The 18630-nt window shown below is 43.8% G+C and overlaps 1 protein-coding gene across 4 annotated transcripts in view; it reads left to right on the top strand.

The window, feature by feature from the left end:
• LOC132778998 (sodium channel protein type 5 subunit alpha-like) overlaps positions 1 to 18630 on the top strand; it is a 392126-nt gene that overhangs the window by 139657 nt on the left and 233839 nt on the right. For all 4 annotated transcript variants that reach the window (XM_067470381.1, XM_060782622.2, XM_067470377.1 and 1 more), the window contains one exon: positions 8888 to 9016. In XM_067470381.1, the coding sequence (XP_067326482.1) occupies positions 8888 to 9016 (129 nt within the window). The remainder of the gene's footprint in view (positions 1 to 8887; positions 9017 to 18630) is intronic.

The following is an 18630-nucleotide window of genomic DNA, read 5'->3' as shown; positions in this document are numbered from 1 at the left end:
AATCGAGTTTCTTGGGATCACAATCCCTTGGCCACTGCAATCGTGGCAACAGTGTCGACCATGTAATCAGAACTCCAAGCCACCATTGCCTGATGAGGTTGAAATCTTTCTGGGCTTGATGGACACAATTTCTCGGTGCAGGACTAAACAGCCCCCAATCCACCCCATGGCAGTTTTCATTTCCTAATTGACCTTCCCCCTGGCCAAATCGAGTTTCTTGGGATCACAATCCCTTGGCCACTGCAATCGTGGCAACAGTGTCAACCATGTAATCAGAACTCCAAGCCACCATTGCCTGATGAGATTGAAATCTTTCTGGGCTTGATGGACACAATTTCTCGGTGCAGGACTAAACAGCCCCCAATCCACCCCATGGCAGTTTTCATTTCCTAATTGACCTTCCCCCTGGCCAAATCGAGTTTCTTGGGATCACAATCCCTTGGCCACTGCAATCGTGGCAACAGTGTCAACCATGTAATCAGAACTCCAAGCCACCATTGCCTGATGAGATTGAAATCTTTCTGGGCTTGATGGACACAATTTCTCGGTGCAGGACTAAACAGCCCCCAATCCACCCCATGGCAGTTTTCTTTTCCCAATTGACTTTCCCCCTGGCCAAATCAAGTTTCTTAGGATCACAATCCCTTGGCCACTGCAATCATGGCAACAGTGTCAACCATGCAATCAGAACTCCAGGCCACCATTGCCTGATGGAATTGAAATCTTTTGGGGCTTGAAAAATTAGTGCCTTTTCCTTTAATAGACCTGAATCATTATCCCCCAACTGTACAATTAACATATCATGAGGAGGTCCCCGCCTCTCCTTGGATAACATTGATAATAGCACCCTGCATCGGAGTCCTCTTCTACCCCACCAGTCAACTATAACCTGGTCGCTCAGACCCAACTGGGTCCCAAGGTGACTTCAATGGGCATGTCTCTCCACCCAGAAAACCAAGCTATGGGCACAGATGAGGACACGCCTGCGAAGCAATCTGCATCTGTGAACTAAACAAAAGAAGGGGGTCAATCATCACTGAGTCATTGTCTGGAATGGTTGTTACAACGCTTAAATGCCTTTGAGCACCATTTCCCCATGCGCTGAACATCTTGGTCTTTGAATCCCACGCCATAGCGCTGCCCCAATCCAAAGGAATAAGTTCCAAAATTGACCCCACTCAAGCCCAAAACTTGTAGGGCCTGTGAGGTAACTTTCCAGAATTGATATTTTGTAAGTGGGAGGGAGCCCACATGCCTAAAAAGGACACAAGAGTCTCTTTCTCTTACCTCTATGTATCGAGAAGAGTTTTCACAGGGCACAAGGTCTCATCAGCACAGGTAAGTAACTGCACTTTAGTTCCTCTTACCCATTTGCTCCGTTTTGGAATAGTGAATATGCAAGATTGCCTATTCTGGCCCTAACTCCAGATCCTGCATTGACAGCGCCCTATCTGAGCCATCTCTATGATGTTATCACTAATTCGCTTACCTGCAGGGCCCCAGAGAAAGCAGTCAGAGCTGCAGCATGGAAAAGCAAGGCCTCGAAGTGAGAATGACAATTCCCAGGCCAAACATTTGCCAAACTCTTCAAGGTGGCTGGCCCCAGTGGCACCCGAGTATCTTTCATCGTGCCCACTCCCAAGTCCGCCATTCTCATATATTATGGATCTCAAAACTCTTGGTTGGGTTTGGGTACCCCCGTCTTTCTATTGCAACTATCTTGAATCCCAAATTCCCAGCAGCATTTATTTTGGTCCCCTTGTTTGAAACTAGCATTGGTAGGGGAAAAACTAGTCCTTTCCAACAAATGGCCACTGTGGGCCCTGTCCCCTAGCATGAGGCGGACAGGGTTCATGATCCTCATCCACATCTCAGGAAATGGCCTATCCCTTGGCAAAGTAGGAAAGGAGGCAGCCTTCAATGAAAAGACTCATCGTGGGAGAGCCATGCGGGTCCTTGATAGTCTGTATAAGCTTTCTGTATAATATCTAAGTATTAGGTCAAGGTGTAAGCCAACCATGGCTGTACCCTGACAATGACTCCCATGTAAATAATCTAACTTGCTAACCAGTTACGCCAGGATCTATCTACCTTCTGTTTCTTTACCTCTTCTCATTCTTTGTCATCCAGTTGCTCCCAGTATTTATTTATTTATTATTATTATTATTATTATTATTATTATTATTACCTTCCTGTGTAATAATGAGAATATATTGACATACTCACATACTCATCAACATACCCTTCAAACTTTTATCACTTGTTCTCTGAATAAGCTGATCTCCTAGCTCCATAGTCAGGTTACCTCGTGGGATGGCCGAGTAGGCTTGCAAGGTGAGCTGTTGTCACACCCAGCCCTGCCCATAAACCAATACTCCAGGCTAAGCTCCACTGGTGGCTTTGTGTGTGCAATGGCACAACCTGATGTTACTGTTGATGACGGGCCTGCCAGAGCATTTCCAACAGAAAGTGACCCAGGGCCTGCCACCGAGCTCGGTTGTGTGCCTATTGCCATAGGAACCAAGGGGGTAACACCTACATAAGGTGGGGCCTGAAGCACAGTTGGTGCCATCTAAGAATATGTCGGGGCCTGGGGTGCTGATAATGCTGCTGTAGAGGCCATTGGAACCAAAAAGGCAGGCACATGAGACACCACTGGTGCAAACTGAGGCGTTGTAGGTACTCTGGCAGGGGCCACTGCTCCAGAAAAGGCAGGCAACTGAGGCACTGTTGGTGCCACCTGAGAATGGGTAACAGTCTGAGGCACTGGAGATAGTAATGCAGAAGCCTTGGCGCTAGAAATGACAGAAGCCTGGGGCACCATTGGTGGCACCTGAAAATAGGAAGGAGCCTGAGGCAGTGATGGTAGTATTGTAGGGTAAGCAGGAGTCTGAGGCACCTGCAAAGGCACCACAGGAGCCACAGGGGCCCGCACACTTCCCCAGGGCCAAGCCCACCACTGCTGCTCCCAGGATTGTCGAATATTGAGAGGACCATGAAGAGTTCAATATTGCTGGCCCTGCAAAAGATTGAAGCTGGAGTGTAGCTGCACCTGCATTCTGGTGAGTGCCCTGTTGAAACCTCTGTGCAGGCAGCTGGGGCAATGGTGCAGCCCCCCAGCAGCGACCTGTTGAACCGGTGTAGTCCCCTGCGGCCCAGCAACTGCTTCAGGGCAGTAGTGCCCACCTCCTGGGCAGCAGGGGCCCCCTGCCCTAGGAATGTGTTTTCCCCACAACTGTGTTTACCTGCTGAAGCAGAGGGGCCCAGGAAATAAAGAAGTCAATCCCCAATTGATGGCCTATGCCCTAATGGCACTGTCTGCCAAATGCAATGAAAAATGGTAAGTTTGATGAAACAAAATGGCTGCCAGTAGGTCAGGCTTCCATAAAGATACTACAAAATGGCCACCCTACTACCAAACAGGGTCCCTGCTGTTTAGAGATTAGGCCCAAAACAAAATGGCCGCCTTGCCAAGCAAAGGTATTAGAACAAAATGGCCGCCACACTACCAGGCAGGCTTTCTCCTGGCCATGTGGTTAGGCCCAAAATCAATTATAGCTATCTTATCAATGTTAGTGGGGCAGAAAGTGTGGAATAACTATAATACTTTTTTTTTTTTGAGGGGGAAGGGGGCAAAATAGCAAGGGTATAATTAGAGCAGCAAGCAGGGGCACTCCCCAGGCAGATTGCCCCCCCCCCCCAAACAAACAGGCCTTCCTCCCAGGAGCAGTTGGCACTGCGAAAGCCCAAGGAGCTGCTGGCAACTGCTAAGGAGGGTGAGCCTCTAAAGGGGCAAGAGAAGCACCCAGGGGCCCCTCCAAAGGAAGTCCTACCAGAAAGGCCTCTCCACAGCGAGTGGGGTGGAGAAGGACACACACACTTCCTCCCGGAGGCCTGCAGAGGGAAGAGTGGGCTCTCTGGCACTGCTGCAAGAGAGGGCAGGCCCAAAGAGGGCCCTCCAAGGAAGGAAGAGGCCTGGAGGCAGCAGGGGCTGCAGGCCTCTGAGGGGCAAGGAAGGAGGTGGGCAGTCCTGGAAAGGCTCCTTAAAGGGGAAAAAACAAACAAACAAACAAACAAACAAACAAACAAACAAGGTGCTGCCAGTGCCACTGGAGCCACCCAAGAAAGGAGCAGCCACCCAACTCACCCCCTCCCAGCCCCACACAAACCAGCCTGGAAGAAGAGATCCAGTCCTGTGAAGAAGGCCAGACCAGAAGCTGACTTTCTCAGGCACAACCTCTTCTCACGCCGTCCAAAGGAAACTGAAAGAAGAACAGAGCAGCCTCACCCAACTTTCTGCTCCGCCCCCTCACATGCATGGGCCAGCAACCACCTGGCCCAAACCAAGTCTGCCTCCTTCATGGGGTAATTCAAAATGCCCTCCCGCATCCTAAGCTTTGCTTGGCTGCGGGTGGGGCATCTTTGTCAGTGTTGTCCAAAGTAATCAATTCCTTTTAGCTTCATACCATCTAGTAAAAGTTACCATAAATTGGCTTTGCTTCTATTGACATGGTCCATGCCATGGCAATGGTTTCTTAGTCAAACAGGTTAGCCATGGTTAGTCTTAGTCAAACAGGTTAGCCACAGGTGAGGTATGCATAATTGATAGTTCAGAGAACATATGCACCTTGGTAATTCCATGGATATAGCCGTGCCCTTTTGTCAAGTATCTTTCCAGCCAATTTCCTGGTGATTTCATATGGATTGCTCTTCCCTAGTCTTGCAAAGAGAAAGAACAGAGCAATCTATATCCAAATAATTGGGAAAGTTAATGGGAGATCTGCTCTCCATACCTGTCCCAACTGGAATTATTTGCAAACAGAGAGAGGGGTCTCCCCATCTTCCCAGTGAGGAAATGGGATCTCTGGGTGTGTAGATACCAATAATATATATTACTCATATATAAGTTGACTTCATGTATCTGTCAAGGGTATGTTTTGGGTCAAAGTTGTGGATTTATGTTTGACCTGTGGACACATTGAGGGTTGTTCTTCAGAGAGGGGAATACACCAGTATTGCCTGAGGAGGCCAGCCACCCCTGTTTATTACTGTCATTTCCCCACTTAGACATTAAAAAAACCCAGTATTAGTACCATAGAGGACAGAATAGAGGGGACCAGGGTTTTTTCCAAGTTATCCTTGGGTGGCCTAAGGTCTTGTCTTTTGCAACTCTGCAAGAGAAGGAGATTGTTCCCTTTTTGATAAGAGTTAAGGCACATCATTTACACTGGATAAGTCAACCCAGGTTGATTTTTCCCTCCTAAAATTTCTAGACTTATACATGAGTATATGGGATAGTCCCTGAGCCAGGATCACACATTCTCCTTTATGGGGAAGTGGGGGCACACTTTGGTCTACAGATGTTTTGGATGTCCATGTTCACAGTCTCTTCCCATGCTGGGTGGCACCAGATATCCATGAGGTTGTGGGGCTAACTCTGTCCCCAAGGTGGAAGGTTCTTCTCCTCTAGGAGATCATCAGTGAAGGGTTGCATTCCAGATGTGGGCAGGGCCAAAGCTCATAGTGGGTGGAGCCAAAGAAAAAAAATGGGCTACCCCTTCTCTCTGTCTTCCTTCCTCTCAGACAACTTCTATAGAAGGAACAGATTGGACTGGTGGCATGGAGAAGGATTTTCAAATCAAGCAAAGGAAATGTGATGGAACTTGGGCAAAATGATTTTTAATATATTTTAAACTTCTCTGAACTCATTGTTAGAATATATGTGGAATTTTCTTTGGCCTCTTCTACTATTTTTTTTTGGTGAAAAAAATCTTTTTGCAAGTGTTCCCTCTCTTTTTCTTTCCCCAATGAAGTACAGCAAAGCTTGCACTTCTGGAAGTTCTTCCTCATGGAAATGGATACCAGATGCAAAAGCTTAATCTAAGTGCAGTGCATTAAACAATTAACGTGGCTCATTGAGCCAACCAGAGCACACTTTTTATTTTTGACTGACAGATGATAAACACAGCCATCTGCTCCTGGTGGCTGGCGCCGGAGGAAAAGATGACAAAATGCCCTGCTTTGAGTCAGGATTTTGTAGAACATGAAGGGTGCAACTTCCAGGAGGGGTGACAGTGCTGCTGGAAGGAAGGATGACACGCTTCTCCCCTCCACCATCACTTTGAAATGTTAACCCTATTAATAGCAGGATTTTTATGTCAGGATGGCTGACTTGGAGAAAGCTTGATTTGTGAAGACTGGCTTTATGATACCTTCCTCACACCTGTTTTGGAGTTCAGGAAGGGACCTTTGCATTACTCTGTTACAAGCGTATGAGGCTGGATTTTTTAGGAATTCTGTCTCTCTGTTGTTTTAGATTTTCTCTGGGACGTCAAGCTCGTCCCTCAGGGAGAAGGATGCAGTGGTCCCTTTGACAGCCCTTCCAGCTGTCTGATTCTGTGGATTCAAGATACAGCCAGTGAATGTCAGCCTTGTCTTGTTGGGGTTTTGCATTTTAGAACTCCTTGCAAAATACGTTGCCATTCTAGATAAGAAAAATACAATTTTCTTTGTGCAAAAGAGCATCCAGAGCAGTCAAGAAAGCAGAGATTTGGAGGAAAATTCTGGCAGGGTTCTTTACCTGCTCAGAAGAGAAGGACATTCTACAACTCATAATCTTGAACTTCCAAATATACGCTTTTCAATATCTCCCTCCCCTTAAAATGTTGAATCTCAACACTCAGAAGCTCCAGCATCAACACTGAGCACAGATTCGGGAAAGATGTCCAAAACATCTAGTAAACTAAAACCTGAAAGCTATTGCTTGGGAATATTTTTTCCCCAACTATGATGTCCTTCAAACATTTTGAATGCAACTACTCCCATCTCTGATCCATGACCATGTTTTGGGGTTGATGAGAGCCAAAGCACAAAACATTTGGAGAATACCACATTTGAGGAGACTGTTCTATGGTAGTACTTTGAATTAACACAAAGCAAAGCATTGACTTTATATTACGGGGCTGTAAAAATATGTGTAAAGTTGACTAGTAGTGGATCGAAGGCCGCTATGCAGTAGTCCACTTGGCTAGTTGCTGTACCCACTACTGAATCAACATCCCAGGGAATGACGCATCCCATAAATGGATGCCTGGGATGGGAGAGTGTAGTATAGGGTGCTTTTATTTTCCAGTAGGAGCAGAAGGAGGACTAGGACATGAGAGAAAGGAATTCCCTCTGCAGTTGTTAGATTTGGAGAAGACATTATTTTGCTCACCTTCTCCTTTTGAAATTGAAAAAGGACCACAGTAAAACCTTTCATAAATCTGTTTGGAAGAGGCATGGGCAAACATTGGCCCTCCAGGTGTTTTGGACTTCAACTCCCACAATTCCTAACAGCCAGCTATTGGGAATTGTGGGTGTTGAAGTTCAAAACAGCTGGAGGGCCAAAGTGTGCCCATGCCTGGTTTAGAAAGTTTACAGAAACAGTGTCATAGTGCTTGATTGTGTATTCTTGCATGGCAAGAGGTTGGATTGAAGGGTACAACATGGATTTCCTTGAATGAGAAATTTTCAAGTGACTAGTCACTGAACGTACAATATAAAATACATGATAGGTGTGATGAAGGAAGTTGGCTATCTCCATATAGGTGTGATATCAAAGTTCTCTATAACCATCACAATTTCCCACAAAACCAACACCTGTTAGAAAATGGCCCTCTAGAAGAGGAGTTTGGATTCAAAGGGAACATTTGACATTATTATTATTATTATTATTATTATTATTATTATTATTATTTACAGTAGTTATAGCCTGCCCTTCTCAACTTCGAAGGAGACTCAGAGCTGCCTTACAAAGGCAACAATTCGATGCCTTATACACAACAGACATAACTCTGGTGACTCTGGTGTATGTATGGAATTTGGTTTGTAAGAATGAGAATAGGATATGGGACATGTTACTTTACCTTGTAAATGCATCCAATCTCAGAAGTAATCTCTGAAACTATTATTTTGCATGCATGTACATCAGTGTTGTAGGAGCATGCATGAACTGTCTCCATTGGAAAGTGCTGTGCTTTGAGGCAAGATCAAGTGATTTAAATCAGAGTGGGTATGTTCAGAGACACCAAAGGCCAGTTCTTGCACCATTTTTTGTAGTCAAAATAGGTTACATTTACTATTATTATTATTGTTGTTGTTGTTGTTGTTATTTGATACACAACAAAATTAGTACACAGCAAACAAGATCACTATGCTGGCCTCTGTGCTGGAGCACACGTCAGATACTTCCCAAGTGTCTAGGACTGTTTGGTGCATCGGCGAATAATATGTGCAGATCTGAGTAAGGGGGCCTTTTATGATGATGATGATTATGATGTTTATGTTTATTTATACTCTGCTTTCTCTCTCTACAAAGTGACTTACAGTAAAACCAAATCAATTAAATCTGAAACCTAAAAAATACACACATTAAAATAGAATTAAATATTAATATTAAAAATAAACAGTCAAAATCCTTAAAATCTGGCTAAAAGCCTATTCAGATCTAATACCACATCACCCCCAACTTGATCTTAAAAACTTCCTTTGTTAAAAGCCTGCCTGAATAAAAAAAGGTTTAGCCTGCAGTCCAGAAATTTTGGATGAGTAGCAGGATTGACAGGTGGGGCATGAACACTACATTGAAGAGGGTCAATTTACTAGTCTTAAAGTTAATATTATCCACAGATTTTGTAGAGATCTGGTCTAAATCTGCAGGCTTTAAAAATGCACCAATTTAAACAAAAGCCTTGTATCCATTGGACCTTCCAGTGGCCATTTCATACATGGAAAACTTCCACTTCTTGCCAGCTGATGAATGAGCAGCTACACATTCATAGTTTTCTCTTATTCTCTGCCAACTTCTTATGCTGTCATTTATTCTTGGATCTTCAACCCTTTGCAGGTATACGTTCACTGGCATTTACACATTTGAATCAATGATAAAAATCTTGGCACGAGGGTTTTGTATGACAGAATTCACCTTCCTTCGAGATCCATGGAACTGGCTGGATTTTTGTGTTATCATTATGGCGTAAGTACTTTCTTCTTCTTTTTCTTCTTCTTCTGCATAGATCAGTGTTGATGTTTTCCTGACATGTTGCCTTCCCCCTGCTCCCCTGGAAACAAGCTCTTATGATTCAACACTCTCAGAGCCAAAGAGATTGGGGTGGAATACTTTAGTATATATAGTCTGGCCTTCAACCAGTTTTGCGGGCAAACTTTGTCAACCTGTTTAGCTGAAAGCGAACTCTTTATCTATTGATATCATCAAAATAGCCATTGTAGTCTGCATCTTTCTACAGTCCACATTTGCAGGTTTGATTTTTGTGGATTTGATTATTCATCGATGTCATACACCACAGCAGGAACACCTCTGACTTTAAACACCACACCAGCTTGGTAAGATCAGCAAGCAGTTTATTGAAGATTATATGTAGGCAAAGCAGTTAAAAATAACAAAAACAGTAAAAGTCCAATATATAAAATACTCAGTAAGCTTCAAGGAAAAACATTAAAATCCATGAAACTAGACACTGGAATCCATGAAACAAGACAGCAGGAAAATCTCACAGACAAATCTTAAACTTGGAAAAAACTTGGTACATGAAATTAATAGCACTTGAAAGCAAGACTGTGATAAAATAATGTTGACTCTATTGAGGCAACTCTCTCCCATGAGTCATTATAAAGCTTTTTCAGATCCCAAAACTGAAAGGAAAGCATTTCTCTTGACCTTCCCACCAGATAACGGTTTGTTATCTCTCTTTTGTTGTAGACAACTGATCTTCTCAGTCTCTGAAGATTTTTGTCTCTGTTTACTATAACTTTGCTTTCTGTCCAAGCTTTCATCATCTTCTCTCGCATTAACTTCTGCACCTGACAAATCATCTTCAGACAGTTGTTCTGAGAAAAGCTGTGAAGGGCCTTTCCCAAGAATGTGGCCTTGTGAATCTTCCTGACATAGTTTGGGCCTCTTGTCCAAGCTTAACTCAGTCCTAAGCAAACCCTCATCCCCTATACCAAGAGACCCAAGCCCAGGCATGTAGCCGGGGGGGGGGGGCTCAGGGGGCTTCAGCCCCTCCCCCCCTGAAATTTTCATGGTGGTTTGCGAAAAGGCCTTATTGGTGCATTATTTAAACTGTTATGTTTATTCATATCATGATCTGATCACCATACTCAATATATCCCATATGCATGGGGGTATTGGGGTAATGATACAAAAGGTTTGCTAGGCTAGACCCTCTTTCACTCAGACTCAGCCCCCCCTCGAAACTCAGCCCCCCCGAAACCCCCCCTGAAAAAAAATTCACCCCCCCCCCCCGAAACGAAATCCTGGCTACGGGCCTGCCCAAGCCCACCATCAGGAATCATAGAATCATAGAATCATAGAACCAAAAAGTTGGAAGAGACCTCATGGGCCATCCAGTCCAACCCCCTGCCAAGAAGCAGGAATATTGCATTCAAATCACCCCTGACAGATGGTCATTCAGCCTCTGTTTAAAAGCTTCCAAAGAAGGAGCCTCCACCACACTCTGGGGCAGAGAGTTCCACTGCTGAACGGCTCTCACAGTCAGGAAGTTCTTCCTCATGTTCAGATGGAATCTCCTTTCTTGTAGGAACATCATTTCCATTCCCATCATGAACATCAACATTAACATCAGACACAATCACAGGCTGAAGAGACTGACATACAACTATTAATTTAGTTGAACTGTTCTTTCTTGGAATCTTTCTTGGAAGTCTTCTCGTGTGGCTTCTCTGGAAGTTGACTAGAGTCTTGCTGGAAGACTTAGAGACTCCTAGAACCTTATCACATTGGGATATAATCCGTTTATACCAGTATTCATTCCATACATTCCATACTTTTTAAGGTCTGGATGCATACTCTCCTCGCCACATCTGATTATTATGATTCTTATAATTTGAAAATGTCTCCTCCCAATCCATTCAAAACACCCCCTACATCGCTCTATAACATTTTAATAAGTATTAGAGCTAATGGGATACATACACATTTTCCTATCACACACAAAAATAGTGCCTCAGCTAGAAGAATTTGTATTATTTTTAAAAACACTGTTAGAATTCCATCTACAAATGATCAGTTTCTGCAGTGTTTTGTAGATGGATTCTGATGGCTACTGATGGCATGAGGCAAATGTCATGCGATGGGACCAGTTCGAAATCGTTCTCAAACAGTATGAGAAACAGAGTATTTCCTAATGTGATAAGGTCCCTAGAGAGAACACCTCCAGTACAATGTATTGTCGAAGGCTTTCATGGCCGGAATCACTGGGTTGTTGTAGGTTTTTCAGGCTATATGGCCATGTTCTAGAAGCATTCTCTCCTGATGTTTTGCCTGCATCTATGGCAGGCATCCTCAGAGATTGTGAAGTCTGTACCTCCAGTACAATTTTATTGTTAGTTTCCAAAAAAAGTTCATCATATAGTTGTGTGATCTAGAATTCCTAGAAAGGGGCTCTCTCGGGTTAAAACATTAGTAATGTCCTTATCTGTAGTTTTTAATTTTCAAAGGGATCCTGTGTGCCCTTAGCCCCAACTCATGTTGCATATTCATGAGGAAAGTTGGCATAGATACAGGAGATTCTCCTCTGTTGAGAGTCCCTCATGCGGAGGACAATAGGGAGAGTGGAACTAATACACTCTTTCCACTCTATTCCTTGTGTGTCCATACTTTACGTTGAAGGGAAACAGCCAGAGTGAGCTTGTGATAGCTCTTCTTTTCCTCCAGTGATTGTAGGATGGTGATGGTAGTATATCCCCTAATACAGATTGCAGATTACACAAAGGAAAGGAAGTCACGGTATCTAAATCAAGATGTAATCCAGACACTTTCCATATTTTGGACCTAGAGCTTGGAAGAGTGACTTTTTTGATGTAGTTTCTCAAACTCCTCCAGGTGCTGTGGCCACCAGTGCATGGTAGACATGTTCCAAGTTCTAGCATCCTGCTGTCCTGTTAGTGCTTTCCAAGCTGTGCGGGACTCGATAAAAGCCATGCACAGAGACGCCATGCTGTTCTATGCAGACGTTTGGCAACACCATTGCGAGGGCTAGCCCAGCACGGGACAAGGGAGCTCCACGTGGCTCTTGTCCCAATTAGAGCCTGAATGTGCCACTGGCCTGAATGTCTCACAGCAGAGTTGGGCCATTTCCCCCTTCTTCTTGGCCGTCGCGGGCTTCTGGCAACTTTCTGACTTGCCTATTAGGTGGACTGCCTGCTTGCTCCTTTGGCAAGATGGTTCCTCCCTGGCAGCTGGCTCGCTTGCAACTCCAAGGCTCTCATCTTCTGTTCAAAGCAAATTCTTAATTATCCGGCTCAAAGCCTGCCCACCCCCTCTAGTAAATAAAACAAAATGCACCCTATCCAGGACAGCTGCTGACTTGGCCTGCCGACGGGAACTGAAATAGGAGCGTCTAAAGTGAAGAGTGAAAGGCACCTCAACCTAGGAGGCTCTAAGAAAGCATCGGCCAAGGAGGGGGCGGTGGTCGGTGAGGAAAAGGAAGAAAGAAAAGTAATTGTACAGAAAAGACATTTAGAAAGGAAATGAAAGGAATGGTAAGGGAAAGGGCATTGCCACGACAACCAGACCATTTGCCTTGGCTTTAAAAGATTGTCAATTCCTTTTTAAATACTTCTTGGCGGTGGTTCCGGCAACCACTTAAGCAAGGGTGCCCAAAGCTTCAACGCCCACCATCTTCCAAAGGACAAAATGGGCTTTTATAGCCTAGATGCCGCTTTCAAGGCGATGTTGTGGGAGGGCACACGCATAAAAGGAAAAAAACCAAACAAACCCCGCATGCTATTTTTAAAATTAAGTGCACTTGCTTGCAAAGTTTACTGATGGGGCCTTTTCCTGGTTCTTCAGTAGCCGATAGTTGTAGGAACATCCCAGATGTAAGGAGCTGCAGGACATTAAGTTTTCCTAGGGCTCCTGGGATTTTAAATCTGGATGTCAGGAATCCTGGCTTGCAATTGCCATGTCCAAGGCATTCTGGAGCCAGAAGACCTATGCCATGTATACACTGGCCAGTTAAAATTGGTCCAGAAGTGCAGAAATACTGCAAACTTACCTTAGAGGCAGCCACATACACTGTCATAAACCGGGTCAGAGCCTGGCCAGGCTAAAACTGCATTGGTTATGCTGAACTGTCACCTTACCATCCATATTGTCATTGTCTCTTCCAAATGCACCTCTCCTTTGTTCCCATCAAACCAACATGAGAGAGAATGACCTCTCTAGATGATTGCAGACTTCTCACAGGCTCATACAAAGAGAGATATGGTCCTTCAAAGAATGTAGACCCAAGGCCTCATGACTGAGAAGAAGGCAGGAGATGCTTTTCACCTTCCTGGTCATGTGAACACCTGTTCTGATGTCAGCATGGGACACCTATATGATAACCGTCATCTGGAGTGACGATGATTGTGACATGGATCCAATATGTGCCAGGATAGCCTTATCTTTGGGTTGACTATTTATTTATTTATTTATTTATTTCACAGTTTTCTATACCGAGCTTCTCAACCTCATTGAGGGACTCAGCCCAGTTTCCAGCCATAAAAAACATATACACTCATTAAAATATCATATATCACAATTACAAAAACAACTTTAAAAACACTATATATAAAACTACAGTGCTCAGTCGTCCTATTAAGATAGATCTACATCAACTTCCATCCAGGGTCCTATGGTGTTGTCTCATTCATCGAAGGCCTGACTCCACAGCCATGTCTTCACCCGTTTCCTAAATGTTAGGATGGATGGGGCGGTTCTAGCCTCCAGAGGGAGAGAGTTCCAAAGTCGCGGGGCCACCACCGAGAAGGCCCTGTCCCTTGTCCCCACCAGGCGCGCTTGCGAGGCCGGTGGGACCGAGAGCAGGGCCTCTCCAGACGATTTTAGTAGTCTTGATGGTACGTAGGGGAGAATACGTTCGGAGAGGTAAACAGGACTAGCCATCTTGACTATCTCCTGAGAATTTTTATTTATTTATTTATTTACAGTATTTATATTCCACCCTTCTCACTCCGCAGGGGACTCGGGGCAGATTACAATGTACATATATATGGCAAACATTCAATGCCATAGACACACAACATATATAGACAGACACAGAGGCAGTTTAACATTCCAGCTTTTCTTGAGGGTATTCCGGCCACCAGGGGAGCTGACCATTTATGACACTGATGAAGTACTTCCTCATTCTTTGCATGCTTGCTGGAGATTTTTATGGCCTCATAAATTAGTTAAATTTGTCTCCCTGCATAAGAGGTACCTAAATTTTCTACTTGACAGATGCAACTGTCTTTCAGGCTTCAAAGGTCGATAGCAAGCTACACAAATTGGTCGGATGCTCACTCCGACCTGGGCTGGCTTTGAACTCATGACCTTTCAGTCAGTAGTAATCTTAATGCAGCTGACTCCCAGCTAGCTGTGCCACAGTCCCGAGCAGTGATGACAAATGTGGGGTGTCAATTGTAGTCACTTCTGAGCACTTATTGAACATGGAGCTCATGGCCGAATCTTCCATGGAGGGGCCTTCCTTCTATTAAGAGACTTTCCTTCTCTGCATCTTCTATAAAGGGCCTTCCTTCTCTATTTTACATCCATACCCAAATGCACAGACCGGGCTGTCACTGCATGCAAATAGTTCCTTAGTTCCTTTGAGCTATATTACAAGGAACAGTGTCAGGTGGTGAGTTGCTTGTGGGTGAGCAGCACCGAATCTTCTCCACCACTGATTTAGAAGACTGCCAAACAAAACAGCTTGATTGATGTTCTTATAAATAGAGGTATAGTCTATACTTGAAGAAAAATTATCTGGATGGCTTGCAGAACTCCAGTTAAACATGGCATCCTCGTATCGAGCTCTCCCCTAACTAGTAGCAGCTGCTGAGAATCTGCAGGAACTATACATTATAATGATGCCAGAAAATGGGAATGGTTGATGAAGGCTGTGGATGGCCATCTGTCAGGGGTGATTTGAATGCAATATTCCTGCTTCTTGGCAGGGGGTTGGACTGGATGGCCCATGAGGTCTCTTCCAACTCTTTGATTCTATGATTCTATGATTCTACAGTGCTAAATAATAGCAGTTTGATACCACATTAACTGCAATGACTCAAAATTAAGGAATTCTGAAATTTGTAGCTTTGTGAGATATTTCATTTTGTCTGGTAATATTTCACAAAATGATTGCACTGGTGCCACAAAAAGGATGGCATGGGATGGAGTTTTGGCAATAAAAGCGGTCTCAAACTGCTATAGGTCTGCAGTATGGCTAGAGAGTGAAGGAAGAGGTATTCGGCATGTTCTGTGCAGTGATGTCCCACTTTTGGCTGCAGTTCTGCATTTACTCTCAGACTCAAAATTAAGTAAGACTAATAGATTATTATGCAATCTTTAGATCTGCATGGTCCATCCCACTTAAGAGTTGCCTGGATTAATTGGGCTATTATCAGGCAGTACATTTGTTAAGCTAAATGCTGGTTCCATCAGGAGATAATGGCAAGGTCTCATTAGATTCGCTACAATGGCAGTTGAAACCCACTGTGTTAATCAGGCCACATGAGGTGTTGTTGCTGGCTTCAAATGTTAGGGTACCCTCCAGGCCAGTCTATCAAGCTTATGGCTAAATGCTGATAAAATCTAACACTTTGCATTCATGTGGGGTTTCTTAAACTATACACTTGCAAGGATTTCTTTGTCTGACAGTCATAGCCGTAGATGCCACCAAAGTACCCGGTTTGCTTTCATTAGAAGCTTTGAAAGAGCCACTAAAGGGTGGAGAATATAGAGCTTTTTGCATTGATGTGTTCCCCAAAAATCAGGTTAGGCTTTGTTGCAACTGTTTGAAACATTCACAGTTAAGACCTATGCACTTAGAACCAAGCTCTGTTGCATTCAACAGGACTTGCTCCTAGTTTATTGTGCAAAGAATTGGTCTTCTTAGTTTGAACCTTAACTTTGGCCTAGATGCCCCAAAGGCACCAGATCTCATCTAATCTTGGAAGCTAAGAAGGGTCAGTCATAGAATCATAGAATCAAAGAGTTGGAAGAGACCTCATGGGCCATCCAGTCCAACTCCCTGTCAAGAAGCAGGAATATTGCATTCAAATCACCCCTGACAGATGGCCATCCAGCCTCTGTTTAAAAGCTTCCAAAGAAGGAGCCTCCACCACACTCCGGGGCAGAGAGTCCCACTGCTGAACGGCTCTCACAGTCAGGAAGTTCTTCATCATGTTCAGATGGAATCTCCTTTCTTGTAGGAACATCATTCCCATTCCCATCATGAACATCAACATTAACATCAGACACAATAACAGGCTGAAGAGACTGACATACAACAATGGATTCAGTTGAACTATTCTTTCTTGGAATCTTTTTTGGAAGTCTTTCTTGTTCAGATGGAATCTCCTTTCTTGTAGTTTGAAGCCATTGTTTCGCGTCGTAGTCTCAGGGAAGCAGAAAAAAAGCTTGCTCCCTTCTCCCTGTGGCTTCCTCTCACATATTTATACATGGCTATCATATCTCCTCTCAGCCTTCTCTTCTTCCGGCTAAACATGCCCAGCTCCTTAAGCCGCTCCTCATAGGGCTTGTTCTCCAGACCCTCGATCATTTTAGTCGCCCTCCTCTGGACACATTCCAGCTTGTGGTGCCCAGAATTGGACACAATATTCCAGGTGTGGTCTAACCAAAGCAGAATAGAGGGGTAGCATGACTTCCCTAGATCTAGACACTATGCTCCTATTGATGCAGCCAAAATCCCATTGGCTTTTTTTGCCGCTACATCACATTGTTGGCTCATGTTTAACTTGCTGTCCAAAAGGACTCAAAGATCTTTTTCACACGTACTGCTCTCAAGCCAGTCCTGAATACAACTTGAATAGAAGATAATCAACAAGTCCAAGGTGCCATAGGTTGTGTTTCAGAGGAAGGAACACCCTTGGCCTAGAAGGCCCTTTGAATTCATGACTGTGAGAGCCATTCAGCAGTGGAACTCTCTGCCCCGGAGTGGTGGTGGAGGCTCCTTCTTTGGAAGCTTTTAAACAGAGGCTGGATGGCCATCTGTCAGGGGCGATTTGAATGCAATATTCCTGCTTCTTGGCAGGGGGTTGGACTGGATGGCCCATGAGGTCTCTTCCAACTCTAGGATTCTATGATTCTATGAATTCAGTTGCTATAACTTGACAGATGACTTGGTGTCCATACACAACCTTACCTTTCCATGGAAGTCACCTTAAATAGGGTCTGTGGATTCCTGTTCAATAGGTCGCCTGATATGAGGCATTGTATATTATAAGGATGAGGTTGGAGTAGTGGGACTTTGGATGGTCAAGTTGTTGTGCTTATCAAGGCACTGAAGTCATTGGGTTACCTTGAGCTGTTCCATCCCTCTCAGCTTGATGTGTCTCACAAGCTTGCTGTGAAGATAGAAGTGGGGAATTCTGATTTACTCAACTCAAAATCATACAGTTTTCATTCAATGTAAATCTTTCAAAGGACACAGCTTCGGTTTCTGTCTATTCCACTTTCTTAACGTTTTAAGAAATGGTTATTAAATTCAACTTTCTCTTTGTCTATGTTGTACCTTAGATACCATGCCATCCAAACATCCATGCATGTGCTTCCAGATCCAATGATCTCTTATTTGACAACACATCCCAAAATACAATTTCTCTGCCATTGTTTAAATAACACATCATTAATCAAAATTAGTCTTGTCTGAAATAGAAACAATTTTTTTGGCAAAATCAAAATCACCTTTATTACCAAAATTCTTCCCAACAATGTTAATTTAAGTTTTAATATCATTCCACATCTTAACATAGTTTTTCTTCTTCTTATGTTTATTTATACCCCATTTTTAATCTCCACGAGGAGACTCAAAGTGGCTTCAATAACGTACAATCCATGTTTGCCATAGTAATACCTCAATATTTCACCTGTTTCTCAATTTTTAAATCCGACTTCTTCATCCATTGTATTTGATCCTCTTCTCTTGTGTTTTTTGTTGACATCATCTCTTCTGCTTATTTATCTTAAATCCAGCCAACTTTTGAAATTCTTTCAGTATCTCCAACTGTGCTGATAGACTTTCCAGGGGATTTTCTAACACCATCACTAAATCATCTGCAAATGCTCTTAACTCATACAATTACATTTTTGATCCTTTATGGCCTTAATTCTTTCATTGTGCCTTCTTGCCCTATTCCAAACTTCAAGGGCTAAAATAAAAAATGTTGTCTCCAGCAGCAGGGACTCTGTGAACCTGGATACTCTTTGGGGAACACAGTGAACTCACACCGAGCAGTAGCACTTGTACCTCTCTCTCAGGCTAAAGACACGGAAGAGGACTTGCAACACTTAATAAATCAATGGCCTCTCTGCCAGCAAGTGTTCACCCTAACCTCAATAACTGCGTACTGGGGATAGCTAAAGGTCTGACTGTCATGTTAGCGAAATTTCATAGGGTTCACATTCTTCTTCTAACACATTGAAGAAAAAGGTTGTGTTGTTAAGACAAAGGAAGATGGATGTGTGAGAAAAGCTGGCTCTTTTTCCATTGTGCAACGTTCCTCGGGATGTGCCGGACTACAAAGCCCAACAACCCCAAGCCA

The sequence above is a fragment of the Anolis sagrei genome, chromosome 6, assembly GCF_037176765.1.
Source record: "Anolis sagrei isolate rAnoSag1 chromosome 6, rAnoSag1.mat, whole genome shotgun sequence".
NCBI classification, from domain to species: Eukaryota; Metazoa; Chordata; class Lepidosauria; order Squamata; family Dactyloidae; genus Anolis; species Anolis sagrei.
The sequence above is the reverse complement of the archived record's forward strand: the minus strand, read 5'-3'. Positions and strand labels throughout refer to the sequence as shown.